Source organism: Atta cephalotes (genome assembly GCF_000143395.1).
Source record: "Atta cephalotes unplaced genomic scaffold scaffold00030, whole genome shotgun sequence".
In the NCBI taxonomy this organism is placed as follows: Eukaryota; Metazoa; Arthropoda; class Insecta; order Hymenoptera; family Formicidae; genus Atta; species Atta cephalotes.
The window spans coordinates 1,322,531-1,336,981 of NW_012130094.1; the positions used below are offsets into that span (position 1 = coordinate 1,322,531).

At 38.4% G+C, this 14,451-nt stretch overlaps 1 protein-coding gene across 1 annotated transcript in view; it reads left to right on the forward strand.

Annotated features, from left to right (window-relative positions):
* The first annotated feature begins 1,860 nt into the window (after nucleotides 1-1,860).
* The window catches only part of LOC105620849 (uncharacterized protein CG43427), a 14,885-nt gene continuing 2,294 nt past the window's right edge, over nucleotides 1,861-14,451 (forward strand). The window contains exons 1-13 of the mRNA XM_012202325.1: nucleotides 1,861-1,911; nucleotides 2,249-2,437; nucleotides 2,929-3,216; nucleotides 3,788-3,838; nucleotides 3,922-3,957; nucleotides 3,992-5,326; nucleotides 5,793-6,689; nucleotides 11,259-11,561; nucleotides 11,677-11,904; nucleotides 12,024-12,388; nucleotides 12,588-12,969; nucleotides 13,398-13,454; nucleotides 13,928-14,250. Coding sequence (XP_012057715.1) covers nucleotides 1,861-1,911; nucleotides 2,249-2,437; nucleotides 2,929-3,216; nucleotides 3,788-3,838; nucleotides 3,922-3,957; nucleotides 3,992-5,326; nucleotides 5,793-6,689; nucleotides 11,259-11,561; nucleotides 11,677-11,904; nucleotides 12,024-12,388; nucleotides 12,588-12,969; nucleotides 13,398-13,454; nucleotides 13,928-14,250 — 4,505 coding nt within the window. The remainder of the gene's footprint in view (nucleotides 1,912-2,248; nucleotides 2,438-2,928; nucleotides 3,217-3,787; nucleotides 3,839-3,921; nucleotides 3,958-3,991; nucleotides 5,327-5,792; nucleotides 6,690-11,258; nucleotides 11,562-11,676; nucleotides 11,905-12,023; nucleotides 12,389-12,587; nucleotides 12,970-13,397; nucleotides 13,455-13,927; nucleotides 14,251-14,451) is intronic.

The window sequence follows — 14,451 nt, forward strand, 5'->3', positions numbered from 1 at the left end:
GCGCCTTCGCGCACGAGCCAAGCATTGACAGAAATATCCTTGATAGCCAGCCTTGACTTCCTCGCGATCTTTTCTTTTGTTTTTTTTGTTTTTTTTTTGGTTTTTGTTCTTTCGCGTTGATTTCCTTCTTCGAAGACTGCATTCCATGCTGTTCGCTCCAGAACCACTTTGAAAGGGCTATTTGCTCGGTTTGCTCTCAGTGAAGTTCACGCAAGCGATCAACGGACTGATCTGAAAGCGTTGCTGCTCGTCGTGTTGCTCGTCTTCGCGACGCGCGCGGTTTGATACACACCGGTAGGCACGATTACCTATCATGCTATTGAAATAATCGCGATGCCGCACGTGTCACAGGGATTCTATCGACTTGTGTGCAATGCAATCGAACATATCGAAGTCTACAATCCCGGCGCGACATGCTCCGTCGTGGCGAACAGACGGCAGCATATCAGCGAATGCATCTCGATGTGATGTACCGTAGGACATCCACAAGGTTGTCGGGAAAAATACGATTTGAATCGCTTCAAAGTATCTTGAGTGTTCCTTTAAAAATTGAGACTGAAGATGCTGACTGAAGAAGCGCTCTCTTAAAATGCTTTGGAAAGCATTGTTATGCGGAGAGAATTTTCTTTTAAAATTTACCCTGAAAATATGATAGTTGTGAATACAATATTTTTATCACTTCAGTAAAATTGATCAAACTTATTTTATACTTTATTGTAGTTTTATACTTTATTTATTTTATACTTTATTGTAGTTTTATTAATGAATGAGAATGTTTTTAGATGAATTACACTAAAAAATCTTTAAAGTACAATATTATCCCATGCTGTCATATTTTCAGAGTAAATTTTAAGAAAAAATTCTCTCTGTGTATTTATAAAAAAAAATCTATGTAGTTATGTTTAAAATTGGTTAAGAAAGAAAGAATAATAGAATTATATTCTCTCTAAAATCTTTGGAATGCAATCATAACTCTAAAGAGTGGAATCTTATCTTAAAAATTGATTCTTTTTTTAAAACTGGTTTAATTGTTACTTTTTAGATTCTATTCTTAAGATTCTACTCTTAAGATTTTAGAGAATGAAGTATCTTGGAAACTTCTGAAAGAATTTTAAGAATTTATCTCTTTATTGCGAGTTTGTGAAAATTTCTACTGTGAGGAAAAGGTGATACGTATTTTCAAATGAAGCGTATTCGAAAATAACACATGTGCAACGGATATGACGCGTGAACATAAACCGGATACGATAATATTTGTTCGCAAGGCGATAAACATTCTCAAGGATTCAAGGCGAACATCTGCTATAAATGAAAGTCTAACTGAGGCAAAATATATCTATTATAGAACATTCGCATTGTTATGTAGATATTCATTTTTTTTATTTTACTCAATACAAAGAAGAGTTATTTATGCTGCCGAGTTATTTCAGTAAAAGAATATTATCAACATTATCACAAAATGTATCGACGAGTCTTTTCTATTCTATTCGAAATTGTAGAGGTATATATAATTAGGTTTGTTCACGTTGCTTAAAATTCCTAAAAATTTTTTGCACCTAAAATAAGATAAATATATATTTGAAGAAAAAGAAATTAAAGATACTAAACGTAAAAAATACAAGTAACGCGAATAGACCTTATGTTTTATTGATATAAGATGATCGAGTGTAAGAGATAACCTTCATTATACATATATTATCCGATCACATGAATGTCAAAATTTTCTATTAATCTTTATTACTTTGTTTCTTTCTTGTAGGAAGAGGACATAGGATGGACCAAGTCGTGCGAACAGGTATCGTTCATCATTGAAGAGGAGGAGTATCTCAAAAAAGCGAGAGAAGCAGGAGAACTCAAAGGATGCCTGCTTCGTCTCAAACCGCCGCATCCGAGCGGCGAAACGAAAGAGTGGTTAGTACTTGTTGTAAATATTTTCTTTTTTTTCCTCAGAAAATGATTCTAATTCAAAACAAAAATTAAATATAAAATACAAATAAATGATGAAGAATGAGTTAAACAGATATATAATTTCCTAAAAAGAGTTGTACGGTTTCAAAATAGATTTTTTTTAAATTTAAATCTGCGACATTGAAACGCTTGTTTATTCAGAAAACTACAAATCATTTTAATCCCTAAATGTTTGATTCGAATTATCATCTTTATCTACGTTTTGTTTTGTGAATTTTCCAAGTTTGATGATATATGAAACACATGAGAAGAAATATTGCATATGATCTTCTTTTTACAGCTAACACATGAACCACCGAAATTGAAAACGACTTTGAAAACACCTCCCAAGCAAGCGACTAATCCTTTACAATTCGTCAAAGTCGGACCATGTTCACTTTATCGAACAGCGCAGGAGCAATTACAAAAAGTCCAAGAGGTGAAGAAAATCAAACAGGAAGTCCGCGATGATCCCGAGGATTGGCAATCAGTGAGTAACTTCAAAGTCATCATCTTATTAATAAAAAAAAGAAGTATTACAGTATTCAATTTCTTATACGAGTACTTACATTCGATGATTTTGACTTTAATTCTATAATTCACCAATTATACAAATTTAAATTCATATCTTAAATGAAAAAACGTGTATAAAAAAAATTGTTGAAGTTTACTTATTTTGTTTAATCTAAATCTAAATCCATGTTAATTGAAATAAAATATTAAAGCCAATTAACATATTACTATAAAATTATTTAATTTATTTTATTAAGTTTAAAATCATTAATAATCGAATTAAGTATCATCAAAATTTACAAATGTCAAATTTCTCATTAAAATTAATATTTTATATTAAAATTTTACATTAAAATTAAATATTTTATAGATCATTATGTATTTTACTTAAAAGTTTTTACATAAAAATTATTACAGTAAAATTATTACGGTTTTTCTTAGTAATGAAAGATGACATTTCATCCACAGAATTTGGATAATTGGAAGAGTAGTCGGAGGAAGCGGCAGGAACACATAATCGAGCGAGTGGTGGAAGTGAAAAAACTCGAATTGGAGGAACATGACCGTCTACGTCGTAAGAACAAAACCTTCTCGGAGATGATGGAGGAGCGCGGTAACAGGGGTCGTAAGCTGAGCATCAGCTTGGCTATGTACAACGACGAGGATGCGAATGATCTCAGCGACCTCGGGATCGGTACGAGCAGCGGCAAGAGCTCGGTCAGCGGCGATACGCATGACGACACACATAGTGTTTTGGTACGCATTTATTCAAACACGTGCGTAATATACGCTTTGCGTCGACTCGCGTCGACTCGCTTTTATTGAAAAGAACATTAATTCCGATTAAATCTATATCATAAATTCTATAACAAGGAAATTTTTTTAATTAGTAATTTATGTATAAATATATCTTTTTTACATTTTTTAAAGCAAATTAATGAGAATCAATCGTTAATCATAAAATTTTAATTTGCCTTTTATTTTATCTTTTCTATTACGAATTCGTGCAAGAATTATCGATTCGTGAATTCAAAACTTACCGCCACTCTGCAATGATCTCATCAAATCGTAAATCGTATGATCGTGACTGCTCTATTCTTACATTTATTTACATTATGTGTTACTTGCAAACATTTATTTAGTCCCAAGCTATTCGTCGCGCAATCAATAATAATTTTTATAAATTAATATCTATTAAATCGATATACAATACAAGAAGAGAATAATAGTTAAATATTAAATCGTATTTTTTTTACTATGAAAAATTTTATATCCTTATGAGAATAACCATCGTTTGATAATATTATGTTTGTTTTTCAAATTGTAGAGTGATAGGGATAGCGAAATCGAGAAGAGTCATTCGGATGTCGATAACACCATCGATGTAGCCTCATCCACGACGACAAACATCGCAACAATCGCGACAGCGGCAACAATCGCGACTACATCAGTATCAGCAACGATCGCATCAATAGCAACGGCAACGACAACAACAACAACAACTGATACTAGTAAGACAATAGAATCGACAATAACATCGATAACAACGACGGCAACGACAACTGTACCGGTAACAACGACGTCTACCGCGAAAAAAATGTTTGGTGGTTTTCATGGCAATCTGAATCATAATCAGGAATACGATTCGGGTACTACCGCGACAACGAGTTCGCCCGAACCGGAAGAATATACATATGAAGGTGCCATTCGTGGTTACGTGTCGAGAGTGTCGCAAAACATACCGCGAAGATCCTTAACTGGAATCGACTCCAAGTTAGACATGACGAAATCATCGCTGAACGGTTCAAAGACAAACTTGAATGACGAGAGTAGTAAGTCCCCGCTGTCATTAGTGAAGGTGGACATATTGAAGCGACGTGAGGTGTTCGAAAAGGCGTCGCAGAAGAGCAGCGATAGCAAGGCAAACAATAGGTTATCCGGTGATTTCACCGGCACGAAATCGATCAAAGAAAGACTATCGAGTCTCGAGAGACAGAAGTACGAGACAGAGAACGGTGACAAAGCCACTAATAAGACTCTCAATCGATTGTCCGGCGACATGAGCTCTATCCGAGAGAGGCTCACTCATTTGGAAAAACAAGCTTCGGAACGTGAGAGCAAGAGTTCCGTTCACCGCAAGCTCAGCACGGAAGATCTGGAAACGGTGAGGCCTCTCAGGGAAAGACTGTCCACCTTGGAGAAGTACAGTAGCAGCGATGAGTCTTCGGTGCCGACCACGACGAATGAGTTGTCGCGTTCACACAATGGTGAGTTCACCGCCAGGACAATAAAGGATCGTCTTAGCACACTGGACGTAGTCAGAAGTAAAGACGCGATAGAGAAACGAGAACCCGCACACGTCGGCAAGCATCCGCTTTGTTTCCGTGATCAGGAGAACAGAGTCGACACATCGACACCCAGCGAGAGGAGTTCGTCGCCCGACTCGGAATATCGCGTACCACGAGCCGTCTTCCACAGAAGTCTGGATTCTCTGGACGCGGACGCGTCCAGCGGCCCAGACACGTTCGAGCGTGTGCAAAGCCTCGAAGAGCTTGATTATGGACGTCAATATCCCGCTTCGTCGTCGTCCGCGGAACTCTTGAACGACACGGATCGCGAGGATTCGGGTATTCATACCGCAGACGTAAGTTGTTCGGTCAGCCAGGCAGACGAGCCGATCGATGAAGAGATTGTGCAACACACCAGTAGCACAATCGAACGAAGAGAAGTCGAAGAGAGGATCAAGACTATGGCTGTCATTCAGGAGGACGCATTAGCATCGGGCATGATAGTGGAAGCGCCGAATGACACTGCGACTACTCGCTCACAGTTCACCAGCCACCGGGAGGCAGTAGCAGTGAACAAGGTAAGAGAAATTATTTAAACTTTTAAGATATCGCATTTTATTATATAAATTTTGATAAAGTTCCATTCGATGAGAAACATTATTCATACTTTCACAGATTTTCATTTTAGATTTCTAATGCTCGTTTCCACCAATGTAGATTAACTTTAATCTCGGTTCAACTTACTTTTCGTCTTTTTTTAATTCTAAAAATTAGAAAAAGACGAAGAATAAATTGAACCGAGATTAAAGTTAATCTACGTTGGTGAAAATGGGCATAAGAAACTTAAATTAGAAAACTCGAAACTGACACCCGTATTCAAGAAAAAACAATTTCATTGTTAGCTACATTTTTTCTGGCGCCTTTTCACACCTGAAAAATCAGAATGAGCACTATTTTACTATTTTTTTTATACCAATTCTTTTTTTTCTTTTTTGGTTGTGGGTTTCGAACAACTACATATCGGGTAACTCTCTGATTCTGTAGGGTACTGCTGATACTTCTGGGGAACTATCGACTAACAAATCACAGTCGCAGACGCGCATAGAGGCCATTAATTCTAATACACTTCGTTCACATATTTCTGTGCCTCGCGCAATCACCCATCCGAATCCCAAAATACCTCCGCGAGAGATGACAATCCCCGAAAGTCTTTCGAAATTACGAACGTTCGGCAAAGACGCGGCCGAGTTCAAGACAGATTCTGAACTAAGTCCCAACGAATCCATAGTATCGGCCAGTCTGAAAATCTCTATCGAGCAAGCGAGACCGAAATCTATTGGCCAGGCAAAGCGGCAGAACCCGCCCAAGGAACATCTCTCCAATCTCCTTCAACTTCAGCCGTGTTTAGAAACCATCCCCATTGCGGAGACATATCAATTGTCCTTTCCCTCCGTCAGAGCGACGACTAGCCTCTCTCCTGAGGCCAGTCCAGTTTCCAAACCCGCATCCTGCCGCACTATGTCCAAGATTCCCACCCCTCTCCCTCGCAAAACCGCTAAATCTTCACCAACGAGTCCTGACTCTGTCTTGACCTCGCTCGTTTCTAAATCTTCGTCCTCGAAGGCGCACAACGCGAATAACAAATCCTCGAATAGTCAATCTCCCTGTTCGATTCGGAGAACATCCGAAACGACGACCGTCGAAATCTCCTCATCTGTGTCCCCGCAAACGAGTTCAGCAGAACTTTTACCTTCGTCGAGATTACCCGCAGCGAGTGCGCGACGCCACGACGATGCGCTATTGCCTGCGGAACGACGTCGCACCGTAGTGGAGGTATGCGAAAAGGTGGTGGTACCTCAGGGCAAGGCACCTATGACGCCACCAGTGACGCCATTCATCACAGTGAACCGCGTCAACACGGTGGACAAGAGGACAACCCCCGTCACCGAGGTTAGAAGCGATCAGCAAACCAGCAACGCCTCGAAAAATTCCTAAAAACGCGAGGATCATCTTTTCTGATCTGACAATAACAAGCGCAGTATCCTCCTCTTTTTATCAGCCTCTAGACAAACCATACTAGATCTTGTACGTAGAGCCACCGTCTCGTCGGGCGCGAGGAATGCGAGGGTGTGTCGAGGGTGTGAAACACTGAGAGAACGAGGGTTCCAGAAACAACTCCATCATCGTTTCGACCTTATCCGCATACAAACTACGTTGTTTATCAGCCAACAGATCGAACAGGTCGAAGACATACGTTCCACGTTAGCTGAACGTTGTGCGATTCTTCTTCGCTTATGTTTACACTTGTTCGTAGAAGTCACCCGGTTCGAGAGTTCCGCTCTCAGCCCTTCGAGACTCGGGTTCCTCCGAAGAGATTTTATTTTAAGGATTTTAGCCTTAACGAATCGCTATCGTCTCTATGTTCATTAAACGCGAAGTTACATAAACTTAGGCTACGTACGCCACTAGTCATGTAAATAGGCGCGACGCAGGTGCGAATATAAGTTAATCTTCGGTTATATGATATGTAGACTTAGATCGGCAGAAACTCTACCGTGAAATTGCTGCTATGCGTAATAATATACGGCGCAATGACTTGTAATAGAGTTCACAATTGCGGTATTATGTTTGTGACGTAACAGCAGGCAACCTAAGTACTATCAAATACGCCGTTTAAGGAAAAACGTAATGGTCGATCTCGGCATTAATTGACTTTAATCAACAGTTATCTTTCTCCTCCGCGATTACAGCGAAAGCTGCGAACGAACGGTCGATTAAAGTTGACCGCCGATATCGACTGTAAGCAGGAATAAACTATTGTGATAACACGTTCAATCGCTCCTCATCTTAATTACGATCGTGCATTAAGTCGAGCATGTCGATTAGAATATCGGCGATATCGCGGGGCGTTCTCCAAGTAACACTTTAATTAACTTCACTTGCAACGCTCCGAGCAAATTTTGAAAGAACTCGCCGACACTTGACGCGCGATTATGATTAATTGTCATGGATTATAAGCGGTCGACCGAGAAAGAACGAACAACGATGAAATATAAGATACATTGGCAAACCTACTATGTCGTATTATTTTCTCTTACATTTATATGTGAGTCTTATCGCGCGGAATAGTAAAGCTTTATCTTGCTTTTTTAATTTTTTTTTTAATTTTTATCACATAGTTATTATCAAAGAAAAATCAATCTCGGATTGATTGAAAGAATTTGCACCTGTAAATTATAATATATCAAATTCATCGAAATTCAACAAATTAATTGATTCATTTATGACGATAAATTTTGACGAATTATTAACGAGATTCGTCAGACATTGAATAACGTAAACAGCTTGTCACCGCAAATCTTGGCACAGTTCATCTCCACGATTAACAGGGCGCATAAATACGCTTTTAATAACCGTCACGTTCAAAGTACGATGGATATATCGGCCGTGTGACGCGCGGAGTCAAGGATCAGTCACGGTGATAGTTAATTACTAATAAAGAACCGACCGTGCCGACTGTAAAAAAAAAAGCAACCACGTGAGTCTACATCGCCGCTGTCAACGATATTTCCATCAACGATTGTCGCTCGTTTGTTGGCGCGCGATCGTTTTCTTTCTACGCGTCTCAGTCTCCTCGATACATCGAAGAGGTAAGACGTCATATTTTCTTGATTGCTTCGAGCAAGCAGCGATTTGCTTGAGCTGTGTGTTAGCCCCCGTGTGGGATACCAAGTCGACGGCTTCTTTTTTTTCCTTTTCTTTTTTTTTAATAGAACGAATGGTAATTTCACGAGACACGCATGTCTGTACGGATAGCCCCGTTCGGGTTCAGGGTCTACCTTCGAAAATCTTCAAAGAGATATTATTCAATTTTCTCTATGTCTTGTCTTGCGATTAGTAACAATAAAAGGAATAGTAAGAGGAAAAAGAGACATTAATTATAATAGACATTAACTCACCAGCATCACTTTGTATCTTTTAAGGCACAGTCGATATCACGTTTTCTCAAAATTCTTATTCAAATTTCAAAATAAATAAAATACAGTCCAATTTTTATTATAATAAAAACTTATTATTAAAAAGGTTTCACAAAGTACAAGAATTTTTTTCAGATTTTTTTTATGTAGTCTAGAACCATAAAAAATATATGCTGTTTCCTTCAACGATCCAGAGTGTAAACTATGATCGAAAATTTCGGGGTGGTGCTGGGGGATTAATTTTATTGAAACAGTAATTCGAAATCATCTCTAAACGGTTTCAATAGCCTAAAATAAAGATAACATTAAGAGGTCACTATCATCGATATTTTCTATTTTGTTTTTATCTCCATTGTTGTTTATCAAAACAACACATCAGGCACGCGCCTGATTTGTTCATAGACAAATAGAGGACACAAGGTAGGCCCTGATCAATCCCTTCTTTATCAGTCTCATTTAGAGACGGACGATTGTACATATTTGGTGAATTTCACATCGCACTTTGCACTCCATCGGAGAACTTGTGCCTCGAGTGGAGGCTAGATATCCCTCTTATCTCTCTCTTTCTCTCTCGATCGCCGAAAGACCTTATCGCGCCGTATGCGCGCTCACAGCCGGCTTTAATCAGTCTGACAACACCTGACATCACGGTGATCTCTAGTGGCTGTGCGATTTTCGAGGCGTGTGCACGATCCGCTTGCAACTTGAGAAAGTGAACGTAGTTTTTCCCTCCCCGTGTGCTCGTCACCTGCATGCGATTTACGAGTATAACTCGTGAGGTAAGAGGTACTACCGAACGGTTAGGCGTGAATGTGTATGTGTGGGTTATTAGTGAAGTGTGAATTTTTTTAAAATTTTGCCGTGTAGTGTTTGAAAAGATCGCGTGATCGAATTGCTTCGATCGACTTGGCATTTGTAGGCTTTCTTGATGGCTTAAGAACACTCACTCGTGTATTCGCTTTTGAAACGAGAAAGAGTATTGAATAAGCTATTAACTGATGATATTATCTAGAAGTTACATAGAAGTGCAATAATTTTTTTTTTAATTTGCTTTGAGAAACAGAGTGGGAATGAAAAGAGTTGTAGAGAATTAAATTTATTTCGAATATTAGTTCTATATTGATATATTAATATTTGATTGATCTTAATTAATTTTTACATAATTCTTCTGTATTTAATTTTCAGAGAGATATTTAATTAGTATTTTATTCTTTATTTGCACCTTTGGAGCTTCTTTATTTTCAATCGCTTATCTTAATGCCTCATAATTTCTTCTAATCAGAGAGCATTACACAGTGCATGGAAGATATTGATACTATTTTGACACAATTGACAAGCTTCTATTCGACGATGCTTTACCGATCATGTATCGCCAGCCAGCAAATTACAATTTTATTTTTTGCAATATATATATTTATATTAAAATATTTTATAATTATAATTAACACGAAGATTTTGCAACGATCTGTATTTAATAATTAAGATTATAATACAATAATATGTTTTGTCCCATTCAAATAATCTACGATGAGATGAGATCAATCTTACTTCGAAATTGATCTTGTTACGATTATGACGAGATCCGCAAGAGATACAAGAAATCTTGATCGTAAATCGTTATTCGAGTCATTATTCGAAATCAGTGCTTCTCGAGTATTGATATCGTAACACGAGCTCCGTACATCTTCATAAAGGCGCGTCAAATCGCGAAGAAAAGCGCACGTGATTGCGAAGATTCGCGAGACTCATCGGACGTGTAACATTACGTAACATGCGTCGACCTGGTAAAATGCACCCGCGTATTCCCACAACAGGAATTTCACATTCATCTGGTACACGCGAGACATTCTCCTGACGTTTTTTTTTTTTCGTGTAACCGTTACGCTGGGAAGATATACCGATCACAATTGCGGTGAAATATGGCGTCGAAGTACACGCATTATATTATGTCACTTAACGATTGCATCATCGGATCCACGGCCGCGATGTTACGAACCATAAAAATCTCCGAAAGCATAATCTCAACTTAAATGTGCGATTTCTTGTCATTACAGTTTTTTAAAATGATCTTGTATAAGTTATCTCGCTATTTAACTGACGAACTGTATGATGTCATTTTTATATTTAACTGCTAATTTGATACACATTACGAACATTTTCTAGATATTTTTTAGTATTCGAATAATTAAAAATTAAAAGATAAATCGCGACTTTTTTTTCAATTATACAATTTTTCGTTGTAATATCGCAGTGTTTATACCTATCATCCTAATTAAAACCAGTTTGTAAAACATTTTCTTAAGACGTTAATTAACCGAAAAATGCGTTTGTATCTTTGAACATTAATGAGCGCGATCAAAAGAAAGTGATCTTGTCCTTTTAATTCATGTCGTCTCCGATCTTCATATATTTGAGAAATTCGCTATTCTAGACCATCATCCGTCAATTTGCATAGAATGTAGCGTTGCAAAATCTGCGCGAAACTGCATTTTACATATTCCGCTCTCGGCTACACTATGACTCGTCTCTTCAGGAACGGATCGTTATCGAGAAAGCGGACCAAGAGGAGGAGGTAGCCACCACCGCTGCGAACCGCCCAGCAGTGGTCCCGGCAGTCGAACACAAGCAACAAGAAACGGCGGAAACGTCGACGAACGTAGTCAAGAAGAAGTGCGACATCGACATCGACATGCATGACGCACCTAATGCCATGGTCGCTATGCCGACAGCCGACCATCCGCTAGAACGACCGACGAACCTGAGTTTAGCCAAGCTAGAAGTTAGTTTGGTCGACGCGCTGAATACCCCGAATTCAACGTCACCGATTTCTAAACAAGTTAGTTAAAATTATACTAAAATTTCAATCCCTTTTGTCTAAATACAATGTACAATAATTTTCTGAGACAATTCATCGAGCGATTCATAACATAAATGTCCTTTGTTATTTATAGTTTCTACCGTTAACTCTGTCCAATGATGAGGAGATAATTGCCGATCAGCCTTTCCTTCTGAGTCCACCAACGAGCGTGGAACCACCAAAAGAGAAACCACCACCGCCTCCGGTGGACGTCAGCGACGATGATAATCCTCCGTCAGAGCCGCTCAAGAGATTAAACTCCACTCGTAGAATCAAGAAAGAGTTGCGCACGAGACGCTCGGATTTCCTCGGTATTGAAGGGGTAAGCGCGAAAATTCTCAGAGATCTGTTTCTGTTCATCTCAGTTGTTTTAAAAATAATCTGTCATGTTTAATTGACAGATTTAAAGATAAATATTGTCAATATCGATTTTATTAACAGCAGGTCAACGATGAAGATTTCGAACCCGAGTTAACGCTGACGAAACCACCGGATATGGCGGCGATTCTCGCTGAGGAGAGACGCATCGAACAACTCCATCGTCGCTCATATGACACCGACAGTAATTATGAGCAAGATTCGAGTCACGAAAGAGATTCTGGGGTCGAATTAGGACACGTCGAGGATTGGGCAAAGCAACCTGTTAGCCCCGACATGTCGCAGCACAGCAGGCAAAGCAGCGAGCCTTTTGGTGCCAGTGTGACTTCTTCCGAAGAGGATGAAATTACAAAAAAAGAGCGGGAGATTATTGAAGTTCTCGAAAAAGAAGAACAATGGCGATACGGCGATAATCGCGAATACAACAGGTACAGATAAAGCTGTCTCTACATGCAATTTTTTTTTATGTTTTTTTTTGTGAATACAAAATTCAGAAAATGCAGAAAATATTCAAAAGACAATTTAAAAGATATTCAGCTTTTCAAATGTCTTCTGGACTTTTGTTAAAAGAACACTTAATTCGTATTCTAACGAATAAATTGTCAAATATATTGGTGATGCCATTAGTGACTTAGGAGAAAAACTGGCCCACAAACTGCGCGAACTCGAAGAGGAGAAGATGCAGCTGGAGAGAGAGGCGATATTGCGCTGCAATGAGGACGCATTTCGCAAGAGAGACGACGCACGCAAGCAGGAAGATGCTTCCTCACACGAGCAATCGCAACAGCAACACGATGAGACAGCGAAACAGCGGGAGATCCAGGTGCGAACGACGGAAAAGGAAGCAAAGTACATTGGAGACAAGCGAAAGGACGAAGAGCTTGAGACGCAGTCGGAACAACTGAGGATGCAGAACGAGATCGAGGAGAAAGAGCGGAGAGTCGCTGATGCGTGTCATAAGGAGGAGATGCGCATCCGAACGATGGAAAGTCAAATTCGCGAACAAGAGGTAAGGCAAATTATTCAGTTTTATATTCTTTGAACGCGAAACTAACGAGCAAAAGAGCCTGATTTTATAAGTAGATGGTAAATTTAGAACACAAGGTACTTATTATCTTTCAAATATGTTCTTTCTTTGACATTTCTGTCAATTGTTTTTTTTTCCGGGGAAACTCGAAGCTATGCACAAATTTCTTCTAGCCGAGGCACGCATTTTTAACCGATAGCTTAAAAATATCCTTGGGGCAATGCTGTGATTCTTGTCGATATCTTTTGATCCGTTACTACCGTTATTTATACATGGAAAAAAATTGCATGTTAGTCACGTTTACTATTGCGTTTACAACATTGCCTAAAAGATTCGATCGTTCAGTAGTATGGTGCAAATCAATATATAGTGTAAATATTGATAGAGGGATCGTTGCTAATTATTCACAGAGCAAGGCATTGGTCGGTGCTGGGTTGAGCAGCAACGAAGATGAATTCCCTTCCGGGGTAAGGCAGCAGTTGTCTTCACCACTGTTTTAGTCGCTTGTTTGCACGGAACTTTTTACATAAGTATTCGTATATGAATTCTTTAAATCTCTTATTATTCTGTCTCTTTTAAATTTCTTTCGAGATATCTTAACTAATCTCAGCTTATTTCAATTTGATCTCTTTTTATAATAATATAATATGTTAAACGAATATTAATTACATATAAGAGGGATTAATTAATTTTGTTAGAGTTGCTAAAACATAAGTTCGTATAGAATCGCGAAAATAGCAAATAAGAATTAATTAAGTTTTGAACTAAATGTATTTATTTATTCATGAAAATATTTAGAGTTGTTGTATTTTAAGTAATAATAATTGCTTCTATTTAAGAGAATATAATTAGAATTAACGCGATAGAAACATTTATATCTAATATTTTAAATATGCATGTAAAGATAATAAATCATAAAAATATCATATTGTCTTTTTAGGAAGTGCTACGAGTGGAAAGGGAACTTCTACAATTGGAACAGGAAGAATTAAAAAGACAACGCAATAATTTGGCTTATCGTGAGCAGAAGCAGCTTAGGTTAGCAGAACAGTTACAAGAACAGTGGAAATCCTTGCAAGATGTTGCGCAGAACTCTGTTAAAAGCACGCAACAATACAAGTATCATACGCCTACTGTGAATTATAGATCTTCAATGCCAAATTTGCAATTTCAAGATGCGCCAAGAAGGAGACCACCGCCACCACCAATTCCACTTACTAAACCACGTATGCTAGATCAGAGACAAAGAGATGTTACAATTAGGTAAATACAATAATACATGTGAGAGAGAGAGAGAGAGAGAGAGAGAGAGAGAGAGAGAGAGAGAGAGAGAGAGAGAGAGAGAGAGAGAGTAGTAGTAGTAGTAGTTAGTATTAGTTATTATTAATTAACTTAACGTTAACTTAACGTTAAACTTAACGTTAACGTTAACGTTAACGTTAAACGTTAACGTTAACGTTAAAC